The 21,444-nt window shown below is 60.2% G+C and overlaps 1 protein-coding gene across 1 annotated transcript; it reads right to left on the reverse strand.

Annotated features, from left to right (window-relative positions):
• Window positions 1–101: 101 nt before the first annotated feature.
• Window positions 102–1,797, reverse strand: LOC133907593 (probable WRKY transcription factor 14). The gene is made up of 2 exons (XM_062349664.1): window positions 1,102–1,797; window positions 102–997 (listed from the first exon to the last, which is right to left on the reverse strand). The coding sequence occupies exons 1-2, from the start codon at window positions 1,602–1,604 to the stop codon at window positions 235–237; spliced, it is 1,266 nt and encodes a 421-aa protein (XP_062205648.1). The 5' UTR covers window positions 1,605–1,797; the 3' UTR covers window positions 102–234.
• Between the last annotated feature and the right edge of the window lie 19,647 nt (window positions 1,798–21,444).

The following is a 21,444-nucleotide window of genomic DNA, read 5'->3' on the forward strand; positions in this document are numbered from 1 at the left end:
GCCATCATCCACAAGTAGTACATCCCTCGGTAATCAGCAGTTCATTGATCCTTCCTTTCAGCTAAAATGAAAGAGGCAATTAACAGAAAAAGGATGTCGAATCCAACACTAAAAATTATCATAGGATCGATCTCTAGGCACGCTCTTAGCTTGCACATGAAATTCCTATATATAGATGATGGTTTCTGGGTTAGAATTAACAGATGGATGGAGTAGCAAGCCATGCATCTAACTCTAACCATCTTTATTTGCTGCCTCTCCAACTCCAAATGAACCGAAGAAGCTGAAGCTGAATGGATCCAACAGCTGCTGCTGCTGCTTGTCATCTTCCTCCGGCAGCTTCTCCAAGTTATCGTCATCGGCAGCAGTAGCATGCTGTTGCTGCTTTTCCGAGTTGAAATTGGGGGCGAACAGGATGTTGAGGGCGCCGTCCATATCGGCAAACATGTCCAAGTCATGATCAGCAGCAGCGGCGACTTCCTGCTCGGGTTTGGGGTGATCCATGTCCAGCACCTCCTGCTTGGGCAGCTGCTGCTGATGAGTATTTCCAATGGAGCGCAGCGTGATATTGTTGACGATGATGTTGTTGGCGTAATGATGAGGTGACGACGGCAGTGGCGGAGGAACGGCAGGCACGGAGTGATGCTGATGATGATGGCTCTTGGCGGAGGAGGACGAGGCCGGCCTGGTGGAGCCGGCGAGCGCGTTGCGCTGCGTTGGCCAGGGGTGGTTGTGGTCGGAGGTGTAGGTGATGACAAGCATGGAGGGGTCGGTGCGGCTGCGCTCCACCTGCTTCCTGGCGGAGCAGCCCTTGGAACTGCTGCACCGGTAGTATCCCCTCGGGTACGGCGACCCCTTGATGGGCTTCTGCCCGTACTTCCTCCACGCCCACAGGTCGGAGGGTACCACCTCGCCGCTCGCGCTCGGCCGCCCGCCCACACCCGGCGGCGCGGCCGTCGGCGCCGGGATGCACACCACCTTCTTCGTCTGGCTCTTCCTACGACGCACACACCATCGTATATGTCATGCATATAGACGAGATGCGAACTAAACTAATGAATGATCGTGCTCGTGCATGCATATATGCATGATAGTGCGAACCTTCGCTTGATTGGCGGGGCATGAGGATGAGGAGGGGCCATCGCCGTGTGCAGGCCGTGCTCGTCCATCTCCGGCGCGGCCGCGTCACCTTCCCTCTCAACGACGTTGGCAGGCTCGGACATAATGTGACGAATCAGCCCCTCTGGCTGCAGGGGCTGTGGATACGACGGTGATGACTGCAACAAGACAGGATGATCATAAGAGCCGCTGCTGCTGCTCACCATGAAGCCCATGCCATCGCCATGTACCAGCTGCTGCTGCTGCAAGTGCACTACTTCAGCATGATCGTCACCGCCGCATGCGCAGTTCAGTCCTTGCAGCAGCAGCAGCTCCTCTTCGTGCGCCGGCAGATCATGGGAGCCATGGGTACAGACGGTTGTGGCAGTAGGAGTGACCACCGTCGACGGCAGCCGATGGTGAGGCCGCGGGTGCTGCAGGCTTGCCCGGACTACGTCCGAGAGGTCGCCTTGGTCGGCCGGCGACAGCCAAAAGAAGTCACACATGGGAGTTAGCTAGTAGCTAGGACGAATCGAGAAACGAATTTGGCCTTTCAGAGAGGGGAGGGGAAAATTAAAAAAGAAGAGAGAAAAGCAATGGAGTTTAAGAAGGCAGGGATCGAACGTGTAGATTTGTCATGGCCAGGCTGAGGCAGAAGGCACACATTATTATACAATACAATGGAGGCAGCCAGCGTGATGTATATATTAGAGCTATATAGCAGTGATCGATCGATGTAGCTATATATCTACATACATGCATGCATGAATAATGCTTGCACGGTCCAAACCAGCAACACTTGCATCCTTCCCGCCGGGATGCAAGTGTCATGATGAGTAGCTGGCTACTGTCATTCCATCCATCTTTTCTTCTCTAGCTTTCCCCGGCTTGCCTTGCTTATTGGGCTCCATCCATCCATCGATACATCATCTCACACGCGCTAGCAGCTATCTTCTTTTTGCATCCGCGCGTCCACATCGATGAATCGCTTCATTTGATGCATGGGCGCGCCATCGATGGAGATCAACTGCATTGCACTGCACATCTAAATCTATCGTGCATGCATGTAGCTATCCAATATCCATCTCTTCCTTTTTTTCATGATGTGCTCTATATATATATCTTGGATGGTGTGATTGCTACTATATGTCACATCAACCGTCGATAGATGCTTCAAATGTCAGAAAAGAGCGATCGAGGATAGTGATTGATCGATGTCAGTGCCTGATGATAGTGACAATATAATATATAAATATATCGCAGCAAACAGGCGGCCAATCCTACCTGCTAATCTAAAGGATATATAGTAATCTGAAGCCGTTCCTGGTTGCTGACTACATATTTAGCAAATTAAGCTATGTCAATACATGTTTAGATTGAAGAATATGTGACCCTCGCGTCCCCCAAGGGGGGGGGGGGCGTAGAGGCCCGTGACCCCACGTCGCCCCCGTCTGGTGACTCGGGGATAACTCCACCCTCCGCTAGCACCCCTAAACTAAGCTAGCGGGCAAACGCCGACGCTTGCGGCGAACGATGGCTCCGAAGCCGGAGCGTCACAACTGCGTTCCTTTCTCCCTCCCCAAGCTCCCCTCATTTTCCTTCCTCCTCCCCCCTGCCAGTCTTCCGTCGCGGCTATTCCCGATGTTCCTCGTCTCCGACCGACCGGATCCCGGTGTCCTAGGGCCTGATCTGCTCTCTACAGAGGTGGATCCGCCCTTCGAGGTCCGGATCCAAGCGCCACTGGTCCCGGCTAGCTGACCTTGGGTCGACTACCTTGGCGGGGGGGGGGGGGGGGGTGGCGGCCTTTGTGGCCAGGGGGCTCCGGGGCGCCACCACTGGTTGGTGGCCGTGTTGCTCCCCCTACTCCCCCCCCCGGGGTCATCTCACCCCGGCCGTGGGCTGGTCTCCGGCGGCGTCAGCCTATCATTCCTCGTCGGTGCCATGGGCGCGTGCCCCTCTGGCCTTTATCTGAGCCGCCTTGGGGCTGGCGGCATCAGCGGTAGCTTCTGCAGCTGCCACCTGCAGGTCGCGCTCATCTCTTCTTGGCGTCATGTGGCTTATGGCGCATGGCGGCTTGGCCAGCCTGCTCAGCGTCTCGTCTCTTCTTGACTTCGCGTGGCTCATGTCACTGACGTTGGGCCGGCTGCGCTGCCCCCGGTCGTTGCTTGTTGGTGGATGCGTTGCCCGGGGCCTTGTTGTTGTGTTGTGTGTTCGTGCTCTTGCAGGTGTAGGGTCTGGTTGCTGCTCTTGCAAGTCTGGTCGATCCGTCGATGCCGTGGTTGGGGAACTATATATGGGCGAAAGCCCTGGCAGGCTTCATGCCATTGCCGACGACGGTGACGCCCGTTGTTTGATGTTCTCCTATTCGACGGGGCTTCCCGACACCTTTCGGTCCCAGGACCCCATCTGTTGCTTGTGGTTTGGTGTGGGAGCCGTCGACCGAGTTGGTTGTTAGGCGTGGGAACAGGGCTCCGACTGTTGAGTTGTTAGGATGTTCTGGTTGAGGTGCTAGCTGGGTACTGTTGCTGGCTGGGTAGCGTCGTTTGGTGTGACTGCCGTTTAGGGGGTGGGGGTTCCTTTCTTTCTTTCTTTGTCTTGTGCGTGAGCTGGGCTCCACGAGTTGTAATGTTATGCTTGTTAGGTTTTTGTGCCCGGTTTTTCGAATAAATTGAGTCACTTTTCTTCTTAATACAATAACATGCAACTCTCCTGCGTATTTGAGAAAAAATTGAAAAATATTACTCGCTAGCGAGTTGCATGCATGTCCTAGCTAATACTAGTAGGCCGGCAAGCATGATCAGGACGGTGATCAGCTAGCTGGTCAAGCTTTTAAATGAGAAGATGATGTTGGTTAAAAGTGTGTGTGTGTGTGTGTATAGAGAGAAAACTAGTCTATACTCCCGGGAGTACATACGCTCTACTATGATATATTCATTTATCACATGAGATACTCCCTATGTTATGAGATACTGTCGGAGGGTGAACTCCTCAAGCAGGGATCCGGAGGGACCCCCTTTGAGATTCGGCCGGGGGGATGATTCTAAATCTATTTTGCGGGTAAAATAAATGGGTGTAAATGCGATGCAGGTGGAATGGAATGATCGGATGCAGAGGTTAGTAAATGCTCAGGAGATTTTTAGACAGGTTCGAGCCGCACTGAGTGTAACACCCTACTCCTGTGTGTATGCTATAAATACTCTGAGGAAGTCTCTCTGAGTGTCGCAGGGTTACAAGAATATTTGTCTAGTCTAGAGCTTCAGGCTCCTTGTTCTTCGGTGATCTGAGCTTCTGTACTTGTCTTTGACTTCTTCTCTGGTTGTACTGAACCTCTGCCTTGCCTAACTTCAACTTGTCTTCTCCGGGGAGCCCGCCCCGCCTTAAATACCTGCCGGGGTGGTAGCATGCCAGAAAGGGAGGGCGCGAGTTCCAAGGTGCCATAAATGAAAAGCAACCATCATGGGCTGCTGCGCGAGGTGACGGGAGGGTTGAAAATACGCCCCCGTCCGGTCTTGTAGGTCATCATGCCGTTCTTCAACAGGCGCCGTGGGGAGGGCCCACCGTGCAGCCACCGAGCAGCCTGGCGTACCCGCTCGGTCAAAGCAGGCCTAACACAGCAGGGCGGCAGGCGGGGTGCCTTGGGCTTCGCGACGTTATCCCGAGGCGCGCGAGGACGGGAACCTGGACGAGGGAGCGTTGGTGGCCCTGCTACGGGTGGTGACCGGCGTAGAAGACCTCACCCGGGCGGTCCTGCCCCGGGAGCAGTTGGCACTCTGCGCGGACTCGGGCCGGGTGGCACTGCAAGCGACGCTGTTGGAGTTTGACGCCTAGGGTTTGGTCGATTGTCCGGGGCGCCGGAACCCCGGGACTATCCAGATTCCTGGGGTAGATGAAGAGACGGCGGGAGAGGCACCGCCAGTAGCGGAGCGGCGGCCCCGGGGGACAAGGGAAAACGTCCCCGGGCGTTCGTGCCCTAGCCGTCGTCCTCGTCGTCGCCGTAGCCTCCACGGCAGCGGGCGGCGGCGGGCGGCACGAAAGAGGGGGGCCGGGGCGGCCAGTCGTCGGGCGCGGAGTCCGCGACGGAGGCCAGGTCCAGGGCGCGGGAGCCCGAAGACCAAGGTCGGGCCGGCGGCACCACAGCGGGCGCCCGGGCCGACCTGCCGCCGGAGTCAGACTCTACGGCGGCCCCTCAACGGCCCGGGGGATAGAGCCCCCTGCCGAAGAGGAGGAAGGCGGACCCTAGGCCGAAGCCGCAGGGCCCGGAGTTCAAGATTTCAGAGTCCCGGTGGCAATACTGTGGACCGAAGTCCACGTAAGCCCTTTTCATCTCCGAGTACGTTTGCCCGGATGTTTAGTTTAAGGGTACTGACCTTTTTCCATTTTTAGGCCGCCCAAGGAGGCGCCAAGGCCGGCTCCCGCCCTCGAGCCGAGCGCGCCCGCGTCTGAGCCGAGCCCACCCCGAGCACTTCGAGGGCGGGGCAAGTGGCCGCGGCGAGGGTGGCGCCGACGTGGCAACCATCGGGGGCCCCGAGCGCCTCTGCTGAGAGGGCTCGCAGGGGACCCAGCGCCCGGGAGGTGATCGAGCGGCTGGAAGCGGCCGTGGCAGTAGAGCGAGCAGAGCTCGAGAGGGACCGCGCCGCCCTCGTCGAGGAGAGGGGGCGCCTAGAAGAGGTCGGCCGGCTCCGGGAGGCCCGCATCGTCTCGGCCCGCGCAACCCACGAGAGGGTAATGCGCGCGGTGGCCGAGGAGCGGGAGGCGCTGGAGGAGGTGCGTGACGAAGCTGTCGCCGCGCAGGAGGAGGCCAGCCGCTTGGAGCAGGCATCGCGGCGGCGGGCCGCGAAGCTGCTCGCTCGGGAGCGGCTGGTCCGTGCTCGGGAGGAGGCCATCGGTCAGCGCGAGAAGTCTGTGGAGACCGCCCGGGCAGACTTAGCCCGTCGGAGCAACGAGCTCGAGCGTGGTCGTGCCGAAGTCCACCGTCGGGAGGAGGAGGTTGCGATCCGCGAGACCGACGCCGAGATCACGGCGACGGCGCAAGATGCCCGGGAGGAGCAGATTACTCTGTGCGAAGCGGAGGCCACCTCGGCGTCGACGACCCTTACTGCTCGGGAGGAGCAGGCCGCCAAATGGGAGGCCAAGCTGGCCGCCCAGGAGCGGGACCTTGCTACCCTTGCCGAGCAGGTGAAGTGGGGACAAGCCGAAGCCCTGGCGACCAGCGGCGTCCCGACCAGCGCGACCGAGGGGATCAGCCTTGAGGAGCGGCTACAGATCGCGAAGGACGAGCTCGAGACCGTCATCGTCGAGCGGGCCAATGTGAAGCTGATGATGCGAGACATCCTTCGTCAGGTACGGAGGTCCGTGAGGGTGGCCGGGCTCGGGCGAGTCAACGTGGGCGAGAAAGGGATGGACCAAGAGACCATCGGCCACCTCGCCCTCGGCTTCGAGGAGATCAGCCGGCATCTGAAGGCTCTCCCCCGGGCTGTGCAGGAGTTGGCATCCCGGGAGGGGCGCGCTCTGGCCCAAGCAGTGGCTGAGCACGTCCTTGCCTGCTACCGGAGCCGAGACCCCACCTTCTCGCTGGAGCCGGTCCGACAGGGGGTGGTCGAGGCCGAGGAAGGGGCCGCCCGGGAGGCTGTCCGGGGCATCTCCGCCGAGGTGACGGCATGCTTCACGTGGGAGCCGCCATCGAAATCGAGCAGCGGCAGCAGCAGCGAAGCCTCCTCACCGCCTTCAGAGCCCGCCGATTTAGATTAGGCTTTTGTTTTTTTGACTTGTTGTAAATATGAGAGTGATCCCCTCCGAATGTTTCTTTTTTAATATAATAGAAGCCTTTCTTCAGGATCGCAACTCCAATGTTTGTTTCAATGCTTGTTGTGATGTCTTTTCGCTTTGCACTTGACGTCCCGAGAAGTACTTAGTCGGACTGAGCCCGACCTTCCTTCCCCGAGAGCGAAGTCGCCCCGACCACTCGTCGTCCGAGTAGTGAGACCAATCCGCGCGTTCAGCCCTCGAGCCCTCGCGAGGCCGCAGCTGCTAAGTCAAGAGACAAAGGCATGTACTTCCTTGCTCGGGAGATAGGTCGATCCAGCACGGAGCACGTCACGACTAGTGAACACTTTTCCACTTTGCGACCTCTCAAACGAGCAGATCAGAGACACGTGTGGCCGGAAATGCGACCAAGAGCCCTACGGTTTGGTGGTGTCCGGGCTAGGACGGACTAGACCGAGCACCGGCAGCCCGCCCCTAGGGTCTAGGCGGTCCCGACCACTCTTTGCTCAAGCGGTAGGATTACCCGATAACCCCAGGGATTCGGTAGTGCCCGAGGTACTGCCAAGCTGGCCGAACACCACGACCACCATGAAGGACTTCGGTCAAATATCACCGTTCGTACGGTACGCCTGACTACTGTCTGTTCTGTCGTTCCAAAAAAGCGAGCACGTGGGCAGGGTTTTCTGCGTGAGGAGACCATCTCGCCGAACAAGTTAGAATGCGAGGGTCCTGAGGATAACTCAGGAACAATAGATTGCTGAGTAAGTAAGAATGTGAATTCGTATGACTTTAGCCACTCACCGGACAGTTGTCAGCCTTTCGGCCGACCGATGCAGGAGGGGTGCTGTCGGAGGATTAACTCCAGTCGCAGGGATCCCGAGAGACCCCTTTTTAGAGATTCGGCCGGGGGGATGATCCTGAGTATGTTCGTTGGAGAAATAAATGGGAATGAATGCAACTGCCGGTGGTGGTGGAACGACCTAGTGCAAAAAGAAGTAAATGCACCGGAATTTAGACAGGTTCGGGCCGCACGGGGGAGTAACACCCTACTCCTGTATGGATACTATAAATGCCCTGAGGAAGTCCCTGAAGGATGTTGCTGGTTACAAGAATGTTGGTCTATCTTATAGCCTGGGGCTCTTTGTTCTTCGGCCTGTCTCGTACTGCTCACTTCCCAGTCGTTGTTTCTCTTGTGCTGTGTTCTTGTCTGTGCTTGTGTGTCCTCTCTTTTTTCCATACATGCTTCCTTCTGTGCCGCCGGCTGCTTTAACTACCCGCCGGCAGCAACGTGCCCCGAACGGGAGGGGGGCACGAGTTCCGAGACACCATAAATGGAAAGGGCGTCATCATTTCCTCTGGGCGAAGTGACCGGGGGTGGAAATTGCGTCGCATGCCCGGACATCCGTCACCCTAAATGCACTGGCAACGGGCGCCGTGGAGAGGGCCCACCGGGCAGCCGCAGAGCGGCCCGGCGTGCCCGTCCTGTCTTGTTCCCCTGCCACAGCAGCGCGGTAGACAGAACGCCTCGGCCCTTACGACGTTATCCCGATACGGGCCGGATGGCACGGGATGGGACCCGTGCAATTAATAACCCCACGCTTCTCAGCCAGAACGTGGCAGGAACTGACGCTGAGCGCGGCGGGAGCAGTTGGAGGTGACAAGCAACGCACGCTCTTTAAATGCAGCCTCGGGCCTTTGACTGGCTGACACCTCATCGGCGGGCCCCTCGGGGGCCACTGCCAAGGGGCTTTCGGGGTCCTCGAGGAACCGAGTGCTCGTGGGTACTGTTCACCTCCCCCAGCACTCTCTCCCGAGAATGCCCTTTCTTATCCTCGAGGAACCGAGTGCTCGGGGGTACTGTTCACCTCCCCGAGCACTCTCTCCCGGGCACACTTGTATGGATCCTCGGGGAACCGAGTGCTTGGGAGCTGCTGCACGCAGCCCCGAGCACTCTCTCCTGGAACTTCCTTCGGTGGATCCTTAGGATACTTGGGTGCCCAGGGGCCACCGCTAGCGGCCCCGGGCACGTTTCTCCCGGTACTTAGCTCTCCTGGTCGTCGGGGGGCTAGGGTGCTCGGAGATCACCGTACACCTTCCCGAGCACTTTCTTCCCGGTACTTGGATTTCGTGGATCATCGGGGAACTGGGGTACTTGGGGGCCACCGACTGCGGCCCCGAGCGCCCTCTCCCGGGACTCGATCTTTCTCACCTTGCGGGAGAGACTCCGCGGGATGGCGCCATGTGGCGGATGGCTGGCCTGGCCTCGAGATTCGGGGACCCCCGGTTCCTGATACACCGACAGCAGCCCCCGGGCCCATTGGCAGGCAATGGCCCAGACACTGCGGATGGGCCCTTCATCGCCAACGAGGCCGAAGCCGGTACTGACGCCACGTGGCGAGCTTTCGGATGGTGGTCCCTCCGGTCCGGGCCTTTGGTACGGCCCAACGGGGAGCCGAACGGACGCGCGTCCAAATGACTCCCGAGGCGTGTGACAACGGGACGGGCGGCGCGTGATAACGGGGCAGGCGGCACGCGTGGCAGCCGCGTAAATCGAGAAAAATACGCCTGGCAACTGCTGACACCGCACGACCCGTGGGAGATTCGCCTGACGGTTGTGTTGATCGAGGAAAACCGTCCCGCCGAGTGCGCCATGGCAGGCGACGTTTGAATTCCCCTGGGGTATAAAAGGAGGAGGGGAGCGAACCGCCCCCCTCTTTACACCATCTTGCGATCAAGCTCTTGCCCTCTTTGCGCTCTTGAGCCCTATACTTTCCTTAGGCGATCAGAGCACCTTCCTTTCCCCACCGTCCAGATCATCCCCCACCTCGACGAGATGTCAAGAGCAGGAGGAAACCACCACGACAGGACTCCCGACGGCGTGCTGCCGGAGTCCTGCCTGGTGAACGAGGAGGCGGCGGACAGGGTTCGGAAGCTGATGGTCCCCGAGGGCCAACGGGGGGCCTCGGTGGTGACGCCGACGAGCTTCCCGCCGGCGACAAACCGTCTGGGGCGCATCGTCCTCTTCACTTCCTTCGTGGTGACCGGGCTGGTGCCGCCATTTTCAGCGTTCTTTCTTCAGGTCCTGGAGACGTTCGGGCTCCAGTTGGTGCATCTCAGCCCCAACTCCGCCGTCATCCTGGCGGTCCTTGCCCACCTCTGTGAGATGTTCATGGGGGTGCCGCCGTCGGTGACGCTCTTCCGGCACTTCTTCGTGCTGCGGTCGGCCGGGAAGAAGAGGGGCCTCCCCACCGCGGACGTCGCCGGCCGCTGCAACTTCCAGCTGCGGGACGGCCTGGGGGAGCAATACATTCCCCAGGTGCTGCGAAGCAAATGGGAGGACTGGCGGTGTGACTGGTTCTACGTCGACGTCAGCCCCCATGATCGTCTGACTCTGCCGGAGATGGCGGCGGAACCCCAGAAGGCGACCTGGGAGGTGCCGTCGCAGATGGACGCGCAGATGGCGCGGTTCCTGGAGCGCATTGACTTCCTGCGCCAGGCCGGGCTTACTTCAGTGATGGTGGTGGCAGACTACCTGTGCCACTGCCTGGCGCCCCTCCGAGAGCGGGCCCGGCCCTGCTGGTTTTACACCGGCCCCCAGGACATCACCCGGACCCAGATCGGCGAGAAGTGGGACCTGGGTAGGCCGGCGCTGAGGGGCCTGCTCCGGGTGGCGATCGGGGTGGATGACCTGAGCCGGGCGGAGCTCCCGTGGAAGGAGATGGCGCTCTGCGCCAATCCTGACCGGGTGGCGCTGCAGGCGAAGCTGCTAGAGTTCAACGCCCAGGGGCTGATCGACCACCCGGGGCGCCAGAACCCCGGGACTATCCAGATCCCCGGGGTGGATGAGGCGGCCGGCGAGAGGGCCGAAAGCAGCCCAGCGCGAACCGGCGGCGCGGGCACCGTGGGCGGCGGGTCGCAGGCCAGCGGCGGGGCTGCTGGCAGCAGCCGCCGCACCGGAGGAGGAGGCGCCACCGGCAGCGGGGCGGCGACGGCGCCGGAGGACTGGGGAAAGTGCCCCCGGCTCTTTATTCCTGTGCCGGAGTCCTCGCCGTCACCGTCGCCAGGCGAGGGGGGAAACCAGGGCGGCTAGTCGTCCAGCGCGGGGCCGTCGGCGGGGGCGGCATCTGCGGTTCTGGAACCGCACTTTGGTCTGCTTGGGCCCAATTCGGCGCCCGGAGACCACGCGGTGGCCCTGCAGAGCCCCCGGCGGAAGGAGGAAGGACTCTGGGCCAACGCCGCCGAGCCCGGAGTACAGGATTTCGGCAGCAAGGTGGCAGTACCGAAGACCCACAGCCGCGTAAGTTTCGTCCTCCCTTCTTTCTTGGGCGTGCTTTGCCCGGACTAAATTCTGAGTTTTGATCCTATTCTTCTCTTGCAGGCCGCCTATGGGTGCCGCCGAGAGCCAGGGGCGGCCAAAGGCACCGAGGCCGGCGCCAACCCTCGAGCCAAGTGCGCCCGAGCTGAGTGCACCGGCGGAGCCAGGGCCGTCGAGCGGGGCGGCGGAGCCAGGGCCATCGAGCACAGCGGCGGAACCGGGGCCGCCTAGCGCGGTGGCGGAGCCAGGGCTGGCGAGCGCGGCGGCGGAGCCGGGGCCGGCGAACGTGGCGGTCGAGACAGAAACGCAGCCACCGCCCTGCTCGGAGCCGACAACAGCGGCCGCGCCCGAGCGTCCGGTGCCGTCTGAGTCCGCCCCGAGCGCGCCGAGCGCGGGGCGGATGACCGCGCGACAGTTTTCAGGGACCCCGAGCCCCCCGGAGGAGGTTCGCAGGGGACCCAGCGCCCAGTCACCGCCCAGCTAGCCCGCCGACCCTCTCCCGGTCGTGCTTGGGAGCGTCCGGGAGGTGATCGGGCGGCTGGAGGCAGCCGTGGCGGGGGAGATGGCGCAGCGGGAGGCGGAGCGCGCCGCTTTGGCCACGGAGAGAGCGCAGCTTACCGCGGCTTGGCGCGTTTTCGACTCCCGCCTCACCGCGGCGCGCGCCGCCAACGAGGACGAACGACGCGCTATGGAGGAAGAGCGGAGGGCCTTGGAGGAGGCCCGCGCGGAGGTCGCGCGGGAGCAGAAGGCTCTGGAGGATGCCCGCACGGAGGTCACGCAGGAGCGGGAAGACGCGTCCGCCTGGCCGAGGCATCGCGGCAGCAGGCTGCCGGGGCTCTCGCCAGGGAGAGGTAGGCGCAGGAGCGGGAGGAGGCGGCCGTGAACCGCGAGAGGGCAGCAGAGGCCCTCCAGGCTGACCTAGCCCGCCAGAAGGACGAGGTCGACCGGACCCACGCGAGCTCCAATACTGGGGAGAGGAGCTCCAGCACGTCGAGGGGGAGCTCCAACGCCGGGAGGAGGACGTCGCGATCCGGGAGACCGATGCCGAGATAACGGCGGTGGACTTGGGCACCGGGAGGATCTGCTGGCTCGCCGGGAGGCGGAGGCTGCCGAGGCGGCGGCGGCCGCTGCTGCTAAGGAGGATCGGGCCGCCAAGTTCGAGGCAGAGGTGGCTGCCCGCGAGTAGGCCCTGTCCGTCTTGGCGGGGCAGGTGAAGCTAGCTGAGGCCCAGGCGCTCGGCGCTGGCTCTGCTGGTGCGGCTGGGGGGCAGAGCCTCAAGGAGCGGCTGCGGACCTTGACGGAGGAGCTCGAGGCCGCCTCGGTCGAACGGGCCAGCCTGCAGCTGATGCTAGAGGACATCCTCCGGCGGATGCAGCGGTCTGTGAGGGTGGCCGGGCTCAGGTGACTTCACGTGGCGGAGAAGGGGGCGGGCCCAGGTCGGTTCGCCCTAGGCTTCCAGAAGGTCAGCGAGCGCCTCGAGGAGCTGCCCCAGGCCGTCCAGGAACTCGTCGCACGGGAGGGGCGTGGCTTATCCCAGGCAGTGGCCGAACACGTCCTGGCTTGCTACCGGAGCCGGGACCCGAACTTCCCGCTGGATCCAGCTCAGGAAGTGGTGGTCGAAGCCGAGGAGGAGGCCGCCCGGGAGGCAGTTTGGAGCACCGCCGCCGCGGTGGCGGCCGGCTTCACGCGGGAGGCGCCGCCGACCCCAGTCCCGAGGAGCAGCAGCGAAGGCTCCGACTCCGACTAGGCTTTTGTAGTAGTTTCTTCTTCTTCTTTGTCTTGATGTAAATATGGGAGTGATCCCTCAGAATAGCTGTCCTTTTTTGTGAATATAATGGAAGTCTTTCTTTGGGGTCGCAACTCCAGTATTCTTCTAAGTGCTTGATGAAGTTTCTGCTGTTTTCACTTGATGCCCCGAGGAGTACTCAGTCGGACCGACCCCGACCTTTCCTTCCCCAAGAACGAAATCGCCCCGACCGTCCTTCTCGGCGCGTTCAGCCCCCAAGCCCTCGCGAGTCCGCAACGGCTTAGTCAAAAGACAAAGGCACGAACTTCCTTGCTCGGGAGATAGATCGATCCAGCACGGAGCACGCCATGACCGGTGAACACTTCTCCACCTTGCGACCACTCAGCAAGTAGACTGGAGACACGCGCGGGCGGGAATGCGACCAAGAGTCCCCACGGTTCGGTGGTGCCCGGGCTTAGGACGAACCGGACCGAGCACCGACAGCCCGTCCCTGGGGCCTAGGCTCCGGACTACTCGAGCGTTTCGAGCGATAGGATTACCCGAGAACCCCAGGGACTCGGTAGTGCTCGGGGCCCTATAAGCAGACCGAACACCACGACCACCATGAAAGACTTTGATCGGACATTACCGTACGTACGATACACCTTTCTACGGACCGTTCTGTCGTTCTAGGAAAAAGTGGACACGTGGCAGGGTTTTGTGCGTGAGGAGACCATCTCACCGAGCAGATTACAGTACGAGGGCCCCCGAGGACGACTCGGGGACAAAATATTACTGAATGTAAATTCGTCTGAATTTAACCACTCACCGGACAGTTGTCAGCTTTTCGGCCAACCGATCCAGGAGGGGCATGCGCTCCGAGCTCGGGGTGCCCGGGAACTTGGTTCCCACGGCCGGGGCGCCTGAGCACCAAGGGGCGCATGAGGAGCCCGGGATCAGGCGATCCCGACCACTCACGCCTGAGTGGTAGGACCACCCGAGACCCTTAGAGCTGAGCAGCGACCTGGGCACTGAGGCCCTCGCGGTCGAGCTGCTTTTGCTTTTGATTGTCGCTCTGTGACTTGAGAAAAAATAGAGAAATTCTTTGCTTGGTGCGCTCTGTTAGTGCGGTACTCATTATAGATTGCTCTAATTTTCGACCCGAGACCTCTTGAATACCCAGACCGGCGGACAAGAGCAGGCAGAGGCATAACCCAGAGGTCCTATGGTTCGGTGACGCCAGGTTATGACAGACCAGACCGAGCACCGACAGCCCGCCCCTGGGGCCTAGGCTCCGGACTACTCGAGCAGCTTGAGCGATAGAATTACCCGAGAACCCCAGGGGCTCGGTAGTGCCCGGAAGACTGTCACGACACCGAACACCACAGCCTACCACATCAGACGTAAGTCAGCGGCAACTGACCACGCGCATACCGATCAGGATTCTTTTATCAGCGGGGAAAATGAGGGAGCAAATTTTTCTCGCACAATCGAGCATCTCACCAGACAGATTAAACATATGAAATCCAGAAAAATGAAATTTGACATAAGGATTGCACATTGATATACATATTGTATTGAAATTTTTTTTTACAAGGTTGGGTGACTTACCTAGTTAGTGGTAGCCCCCGGTCAATTTGGGCGGGGGGGAAGCCCCCGGCCTGGTTGACCTGAGCCTGCAAACATGGCCACCTACGGGAAGAACTTGCGTAGGTGCTCGATGTTCCACGGATTAGGGAGCAGTTGCCCGTCTTCTGCAGCCAACCGAAAAGAGCTTTCTCGCGGGACACCGATCACGGTAAAGGGGCCTTCCCACATAGGAGATAGCTTATTCCTTCCTTCGCGCGACTGGACGCGTCGGAGAACTAGATCCCCCACCTCGAGAGACCGGGCCCGGACGTGGCACTGATGGTAGCGCCGCAGGCTTTGCTGGTAGCGGGCTGCTCAGACGGCGGCACGCCGCCGGCGCTCTTCCAAATAGTTGACGTCGTCGCGCCTCTGTTGTTCCTGTTCACCTTCAGAGTAGGCATGCACCCGAGGGGAACCTACAGTGAGCTCGGAGGGGAGGATCGCCTCAGCGCCGTACACGAGGAAGAAAGAAGTCTCCCCAGTAGCGCGACTTGGCGTGGTCCGGTTGGCCCATAGCACGGCATGCAGCTCGTCGATCCACCCTTTCCCGTGCTTTGCGAGCACGTTGTAGGTCCGGGTTTTAAGCCCCTTCAGTATCTCCGCGTTGGCACGCTCGACCTGCCCATTGCTCCGAGGATGAGCGATGGAGGCGAAGCAGAGCTTGATGCCGAGGTCTTCGCAGTAGTCCTCGAACAGGGCACTTGTGAACTGAGTGCCGTTGTCGGTGATGATCCGGTTCAGGACACCGAATCGACTGGTGATGCCGCGGATAAACTGAAGCGCCGTGTTCTTGGTCACCTTGACGACTGGGACCGCCTCCGGCCATTTGGTGAACCTGTCGATGGCGACGTAGAGGTACTCATAGCCTCCGACTGCTCGGGGGAATGGACCCAGAATATCCAGCCCCCAGACCGCGAAAGGCCATGACAGGGGGATGGTGTGAAGAGCCTGAGCTGGCTAGTGAATCTGCTTTGCGTGGAACTGGCACGCCCTGCAGCGCCGAACCAGCTCGGAAGCATCGTGGAGGGCTGTAGGCCAGTAGAAACCTTGCCGGAAGGCCTTCCCGACCAACGTGCGGAACGATGCATGGCCACCGCACTTGCCCTCGTGGATCTCAACGAGAAGCTCGCCGCCTTCTGCCCGGGAGATGCATTTCAGGAGGACGCCGCCTGCGCCGCGCTGGTAGAGATCCCCATCTACTATGGCGTAGCGTTTGGACTGCCGAGCAACCCTTTCGGCAGAGGCATCATCCCCGGGAAGGAACTTTTCCTTCAAGTACCCTCGGATCTCGTCCATCCACGAGGCATCTTGAGAACTGTCAGCAAGTGCAGCGCACTCGCCGGACGGCGGCACCCTGACGGAGCTTCCCACTGAGGGCGCCGCCGGGGGTCCCCTGAATTGAGTTCGAGGTTTCCCCTTCGCCCTGTTCGGCAGGCAGGACGGAAGGCCGTGTGAGTCTTTCTTCAAAGACTCCGACAGGGACGTGCGCACGAGAGGAGGCCAGGTGAGAGAGGTTGTCGGCCAGAGTGTTGTCGCGGCGCGGGATGTGTCGCAGCTCCAGGCCGTCGAAGCGCTTCTCTAGCTTCCTGACTGCCGCCACGTATGCTGCCATTTGAGGATCCGTGCACTGGTACTCTTTAAATACCTGGTTGACCACCAGCTGGGAGTCTCCCTTGACCAGGAGGCGACGAATCCCGAGGCCCACTGTGGCTCGGAGGCCGACGATGAGACCCTCATATTCCGTCATGTTGTTGGATGCGCGGAACTGCAGCTGCACGACGTATCGAAGTTCTTTGACTTTCGACCGACCGATCCAGGAGGGGTGCGCGCTCCGAGCTCGGGGCATCCGGAAAGTTGGTTCCCTTGTATGGAGTGCCCGAGCACTAGGAAGCATGAGAGGGAGCTAGAGGCTAGGCGGTCTCAACCACTCACACCCGAGTGGTAGGACTGCCCGAGGACCCCATAGGCTCGAGCAGCGCCCTGGGCACTGAGGCCCTTGCGGTCGGACTGCTTTATTCTTGATTTTTGATCTGTAATGTTTTAGAAAATAGGGAAAGATTATTTGTTTGATGCGCTCTGTTAGTACGGTACTCATTATAGACTGCTCTTATTTTTGACCCGAGACCTCTCGAATACCCGGACCGGCGAAGTATACAGACAGAGACATAACCAAGAGGTCCAATGGTTTGGTGGTGCCCGGGAAGGACTGACCAGACCGAGCACCGACAGCCCGCCCCTGTGGTCTAGGCGGTCCCGACCACTCTTTGCTCAAGCAGTAGGATTACCCGAGAACCCCAGAGGCTCGGTGATGCTCGGGGTACTGCCATGGCACCGGACACCACAGCCTACCACAACAGACTTAGGTCAGCGGCAACTGCCTGCGCGCATACCGATCGGGATTTTTTTATCAACGGGAAAAATGAGAGAGTGTGTTTTTCTCGCACAATCGAGCATCTCACCAAACAGATTAAACATATGGTTTCCAGAAAAAAGGTTTGAAATAAAATTTGAAATAAGAATTTGAAAATAAGAGTATATATTGACAATTTTTGTACAAGATTGGGTGACTTACATGGTTGGTGGTAGCCCCTGGCCAACTTGGGCGGGGGGGGGGGGGACCCCGGCCTGGTTGGCCCGAGCACAATCTTGTTTACTCGGGATAGAACTTGCGCAGATGCCCGATGTTCCACGCATTTGGGAGCGGCTTCCCATCCTCCGCAGCCAGCCAGAACGAGCCTTATCGCAGGACACCGATCACGGTAAAGGTGCCTTCCCACATGGGGGACAGTTTATTCCTTCCTTCGCACGATTGAACGCGTCGAAGAATTAGATCCCCAACCTCTAGTGACCGGGCCCGGATGTGATGCTGACGATAGCGCCGCAGACTCTGCTGGTATCTGGCTGCTCGAACGGCGGCACGTCACCGACGCTCCTCCACGTAGTCGACGTCGTCGCGCCTTCGCTGTTCCTGTTCGCCTTCAGAGTAGGCATGCACCCGAGGGGAGCCAAGAGTGAGCTCGGAGGGGAGGACTGCCTCGGCGCCGTACACGAGGAAGAATGGCGTCTCCCCGGTGGTGCGGCTTGGTGTGGTCCGGTTGGCCCATAGCACAGCAGGTAGCACGTCGATCCACCCTTTCCCGTGCTTTGCGAGCACGTCGTAGGTCCGGGTTTTGAGCCCCTTCAGTACCTCAGCATTTGCACGCTCAACCTGCCCATTGCTCCGAGGATATGAGACAGAGGTGAAGCAGAGCTTGATGCCGAGGTCTTCGCAGTAGTCCCCGAACAGGGCACTTGTGAACTGAGTGCCATTATCGGTGATGATCCTATTTGGGACGTCGAAGCGACTTGTGATACCGCGGATGAACTGAAGCGCCGTGTTCTTGGTAACCTTGACAACTGGGACCACCTCCGGCCACTTGGTGATCTTGTCGATGGCGACGTAGAGGTACTCATAGTCCTCAATTGCTCAGGGGAATAGACCCAAGATGTCCAGCCCCCAGACCGCGAAGGGCCATGACAGGGGGATGGTATGAAGAGCCTGAACTGGCTGGTGAATCTGCTTTGCATAGAACTAGCACGCCCTGCAGCGCCGAACCAACTCAGAAGCGTCCTGGAGAGCTGTAGGCCAGTAGAAACCTTGCCGGAAGGCCTTCCCGACCAGCGTGCGGAACGATGCATGGCCACCGCACTCGCCCTCGTGGATCTCAGTGAGAAGCTCACCGCCTTCTGCCCGGGTGATGCATTTCAGGAGGACACCGTCCGTGCCGCACCAGTAGAGACCCCTGTTTACTATGGCATGGCGTTTGGACTGTCGTGCAATCCTCTCGGCAGAGGCATCATCCCCGGGGAGGATATTTTCTTTCAAGTACCCTCGGATTTCGTCGATCCACGAGGCATCTTAAGAACCGTCGGCGAGCGCAGCGCACTCACCGGGCGGCGGCACCCTGAAGGTATTCCCCACTGAGGGCGCCGCCTGGGTTCCCTCAACTAGGTTCGAGGATTCCCCTTCGTCCTGGTCGGCAGGCAGGACGGAAGGCCGTGTGAGCCTTTCTTCAAAGGCTTCGGCAGGTACGCGCGCACGGGAAGAGGCCAGGCGAGAGAGGTCATCGGCCAGAGCGTTGTCGCGGCGAGATATATACCGCAGCTCCAGGCCGTCGAAGTGCCTCTCCAGCCTCCTGACTTCCGTCACGTACGCCGCCATCTGAGGATCCGTGCATTGGTATTCCTTGGACACTTAGTTGACCACCAGCTGGGAGTCTCCCTTGACCAGCAGGCGATAAATCCCAAGGCCCACCGCGGCTTGGAGGCCAGCGATGAGGCCCTCGTACTCCGCCATGTTGTTGGTTGCTCGGAAATGCAGCTGCACGACGTACCGGAGTACTTCACCCGTTGGGGAGGTGAGAACCACTCCAGCCCCCGCGCCTTTCAGCGTGAGGGATCCGTCGAAGTGCATAACCCAGTACCCGGGCGCATCGTGTCCGGGATATGCGGAGATTTCTTCATGGTCGATCTCGGGGACGGGCGTCCACTCCGCCACAAAGTCAGACAACGCCTGGCTCTTGATCACCTGGCGACTGATGAAGTGCAGATCAAACTCCGCCAGCTCCACCGCCCACTTGATGATGCGCCCAGTGCCTTCTCGGTTCTGGAGGATTGGCCCCAGTGGATACGTGGTAACCACCGAGACCTTGTGCGCCTGGAAGTAGTGGCGCAGCTTCCAGGAAGCGACGAGCACAGCATAGAGCAGCTTCTAGGCTTGGGGGTACCTTGTCTTGGCGTCTCGGAGGACTTCACTGACGAAGTACACCGGTCGCTGTACACGGCGGGCCCGGACTGTGGCTTTACCCGAGGGCTTGTCACAACCCCCGAGCTCGACGCAGTGGTCGGGGCTGGCCGAGTGCTCGGGCTCGACTCCCTGGTCGGGGGCGCCAGGTGCTCGGGCTCGACTCCCTGCTCGGGTGAAACCGAGTGCTCGGGCTCGACTCCTTGGTCGGGAGGAGCCAGGTGCTCGGGCTCGACTCCCTACTCGGGAGGAACCGAGAGAACGGGGGACTGCTCGGGGATTGCCGGGAGCTATGACCCAGTACCTTGCCCCGAGCACTCATCACGCTCCACCACCAGTACTATGCTCATGACCTGTGGAGTGCCCGAGACGTAGAGCAGTAGAGGCTCGCCCTCGGAGGGGGCCACCAGTACGGGCGGTGAGGTGAGGTATTTCTTCAAGTCGTGGAAGGCCTGCTCGGCCTCCAGCGACCAGTCAAAATGACCGGTCTTCTTCAAGAGTTTGAAGAGGGGGAGTCCTCGCTCCCCGAGCTTGGAGATGAAGCGCCCTAGGACCACCATGCAGCCGGCGAGACGCTGGACTTCCTTGAGTCGAGTCGGGGGTCACATCTGCTCGATGGCTCGGATCTTCTCTGGGTTGGCCTCGATTCCTCAGCTAGAGACCAAGAAACCGAGGAGCTTGCCCGCGGGCACCTCGAAGACACATTTCTCGGGGTTGAGCTTCAAGCGGATAGTGCGGAGACTGTTGAAAGTCTCAACTAGATCTTCCAGCAAGGTGGCGCGGTCTCGGAATTTGACCACGAGATCGTCGATGTAAGACTCGACATTGCGGCCAACCTACGAATCAAGGGTAATGCGCACGGCGCGCTGGAAAGATGACCCAGCGTTGCGCAAACCAAATGGCATTGACACATAACAATAAGTACCTACCGGAGTGGTAAAAGAAGTTTTTTCTTCGTCCTCTACGGCCATGCGGATTTGGTGATAACCAGAATTTGCATCTGAAAAATATGAAAGATCGCACCCTGCAGTGGCATCTACAATTTGATCTATGCGGGGTAAAGGAAAAGGATCTTTTAGGCAAGCCTTATTTAGGTCGGTGTAGTCAACGCACATGCGGAGCTTGCCGTTGGCCTTCGGGACGATGACTGGGTTTGCCAGCCACTCTGGGTGGAGGACTTCTCGGATGAAGTCGGCATCGAGGAGCTTGCTTACTTGCTCCCGGATGAACTCCTGGCGCTCAGGCGCCTGCCACCGGACTTTCTGTCTCACCGGCCGTGCGTCCGGGCGCACATCAAGGTGGTGCTCGATCACCTCCCTAGGGATCCCGGGCATATCAGATGACTGCCATGCAAACACGTCGACGTTAGCCCGGAGGAAGGCGACGAGCGCGCATTCCTATTTGCCGCCCAGGTCACCGCCGATTCGGATGACCTGGGAAGCGTCTTCGCCCACCACGACCTCCTTCGTAGGAACGGAGGCGTCGGCAACGAGTCGGGGTTTGGATGAAGAGGGTCCTGGGCCCCCTGGGTGTCCTTCAACCTCGGCCTGAGCAGAGACCAAAGCCGAGTATAGCTGCTCGACGCAGGAGACGGCACTGCCGGTCTCGACGGGCACGAAGATGGGGCCTGCAGGGCCCATCATCTTAACCGTGAGGTATGCATAGTGTGTGACCACCATGAACCGAGAGAGCGCTGGGTGCCCGAGAATAGCGTTGTAAGGGAGGGGGACTTCCGCGTCATCAAAGATGACATTCTCCGTCCGGAAGTTGTTCCGGCTCCCGAATGTCATGGGCAGCTCGACCTGCCCAAGGGGCAGGGTGTGCCCGGGTGTCACCCATAGAAAGGGAGCGACGGCTTTAGGCGACTGGAAGGCACCTGCAGCTTCTCAAAGGCCTCCCGGGAGAGGAGGTTTAGGCCTGCACACCCGTCGATCAGCACTCTGCTGACCTTCACATTGCAGATGGTGGGGGACACTACCAGGGGGAGTCGCCCCACGCCTGCAGTTCTTGCAGGGTGGTCGGCCAAGCTGAACGTGATTGGGGAGTCCGACCACTTCAGGGGCCTTGCAGCCTTCGTGCTCGGGGTTGCCGAGCACACCTCGCGCCGCACGGTCTTGACACAGCGGCGGG

The sequence above is a fragment of the Phragmites australis genome, chromosome 24 (assembly GCF_958298935.1).
Source record: "Phragmites australis chromosome 24, lpPhrAust1.1, whole genome shotgun sequence".
NCBI classification, from domain to species: domain Eukaryota; kingdom Viridiplantae; phylum Streptophyta; class Magnoliopsida; order Poales; family Poaceae; genus Phragmites; species Phragmites australis.

What these genes read in the sequence shown, in the direction of transcription:
- LOC133907593 (XM_062349664.1), bottom strand. Translation starts at nt 1,604, where the DNA reads ATGTGTGACTTCTTTTGGCTGTCGCCGGCCGACCAAGGCGACCTCTCG. An exon ending in GCCCCGCCAATCAAGCGAAG is followed by an intron (nt 998 to 1,101) that starts GTTCGCACTATC and finishes TGTGCGTCGTAG; the next exon opens with GAAGAGCCAGACGAAGAAGG.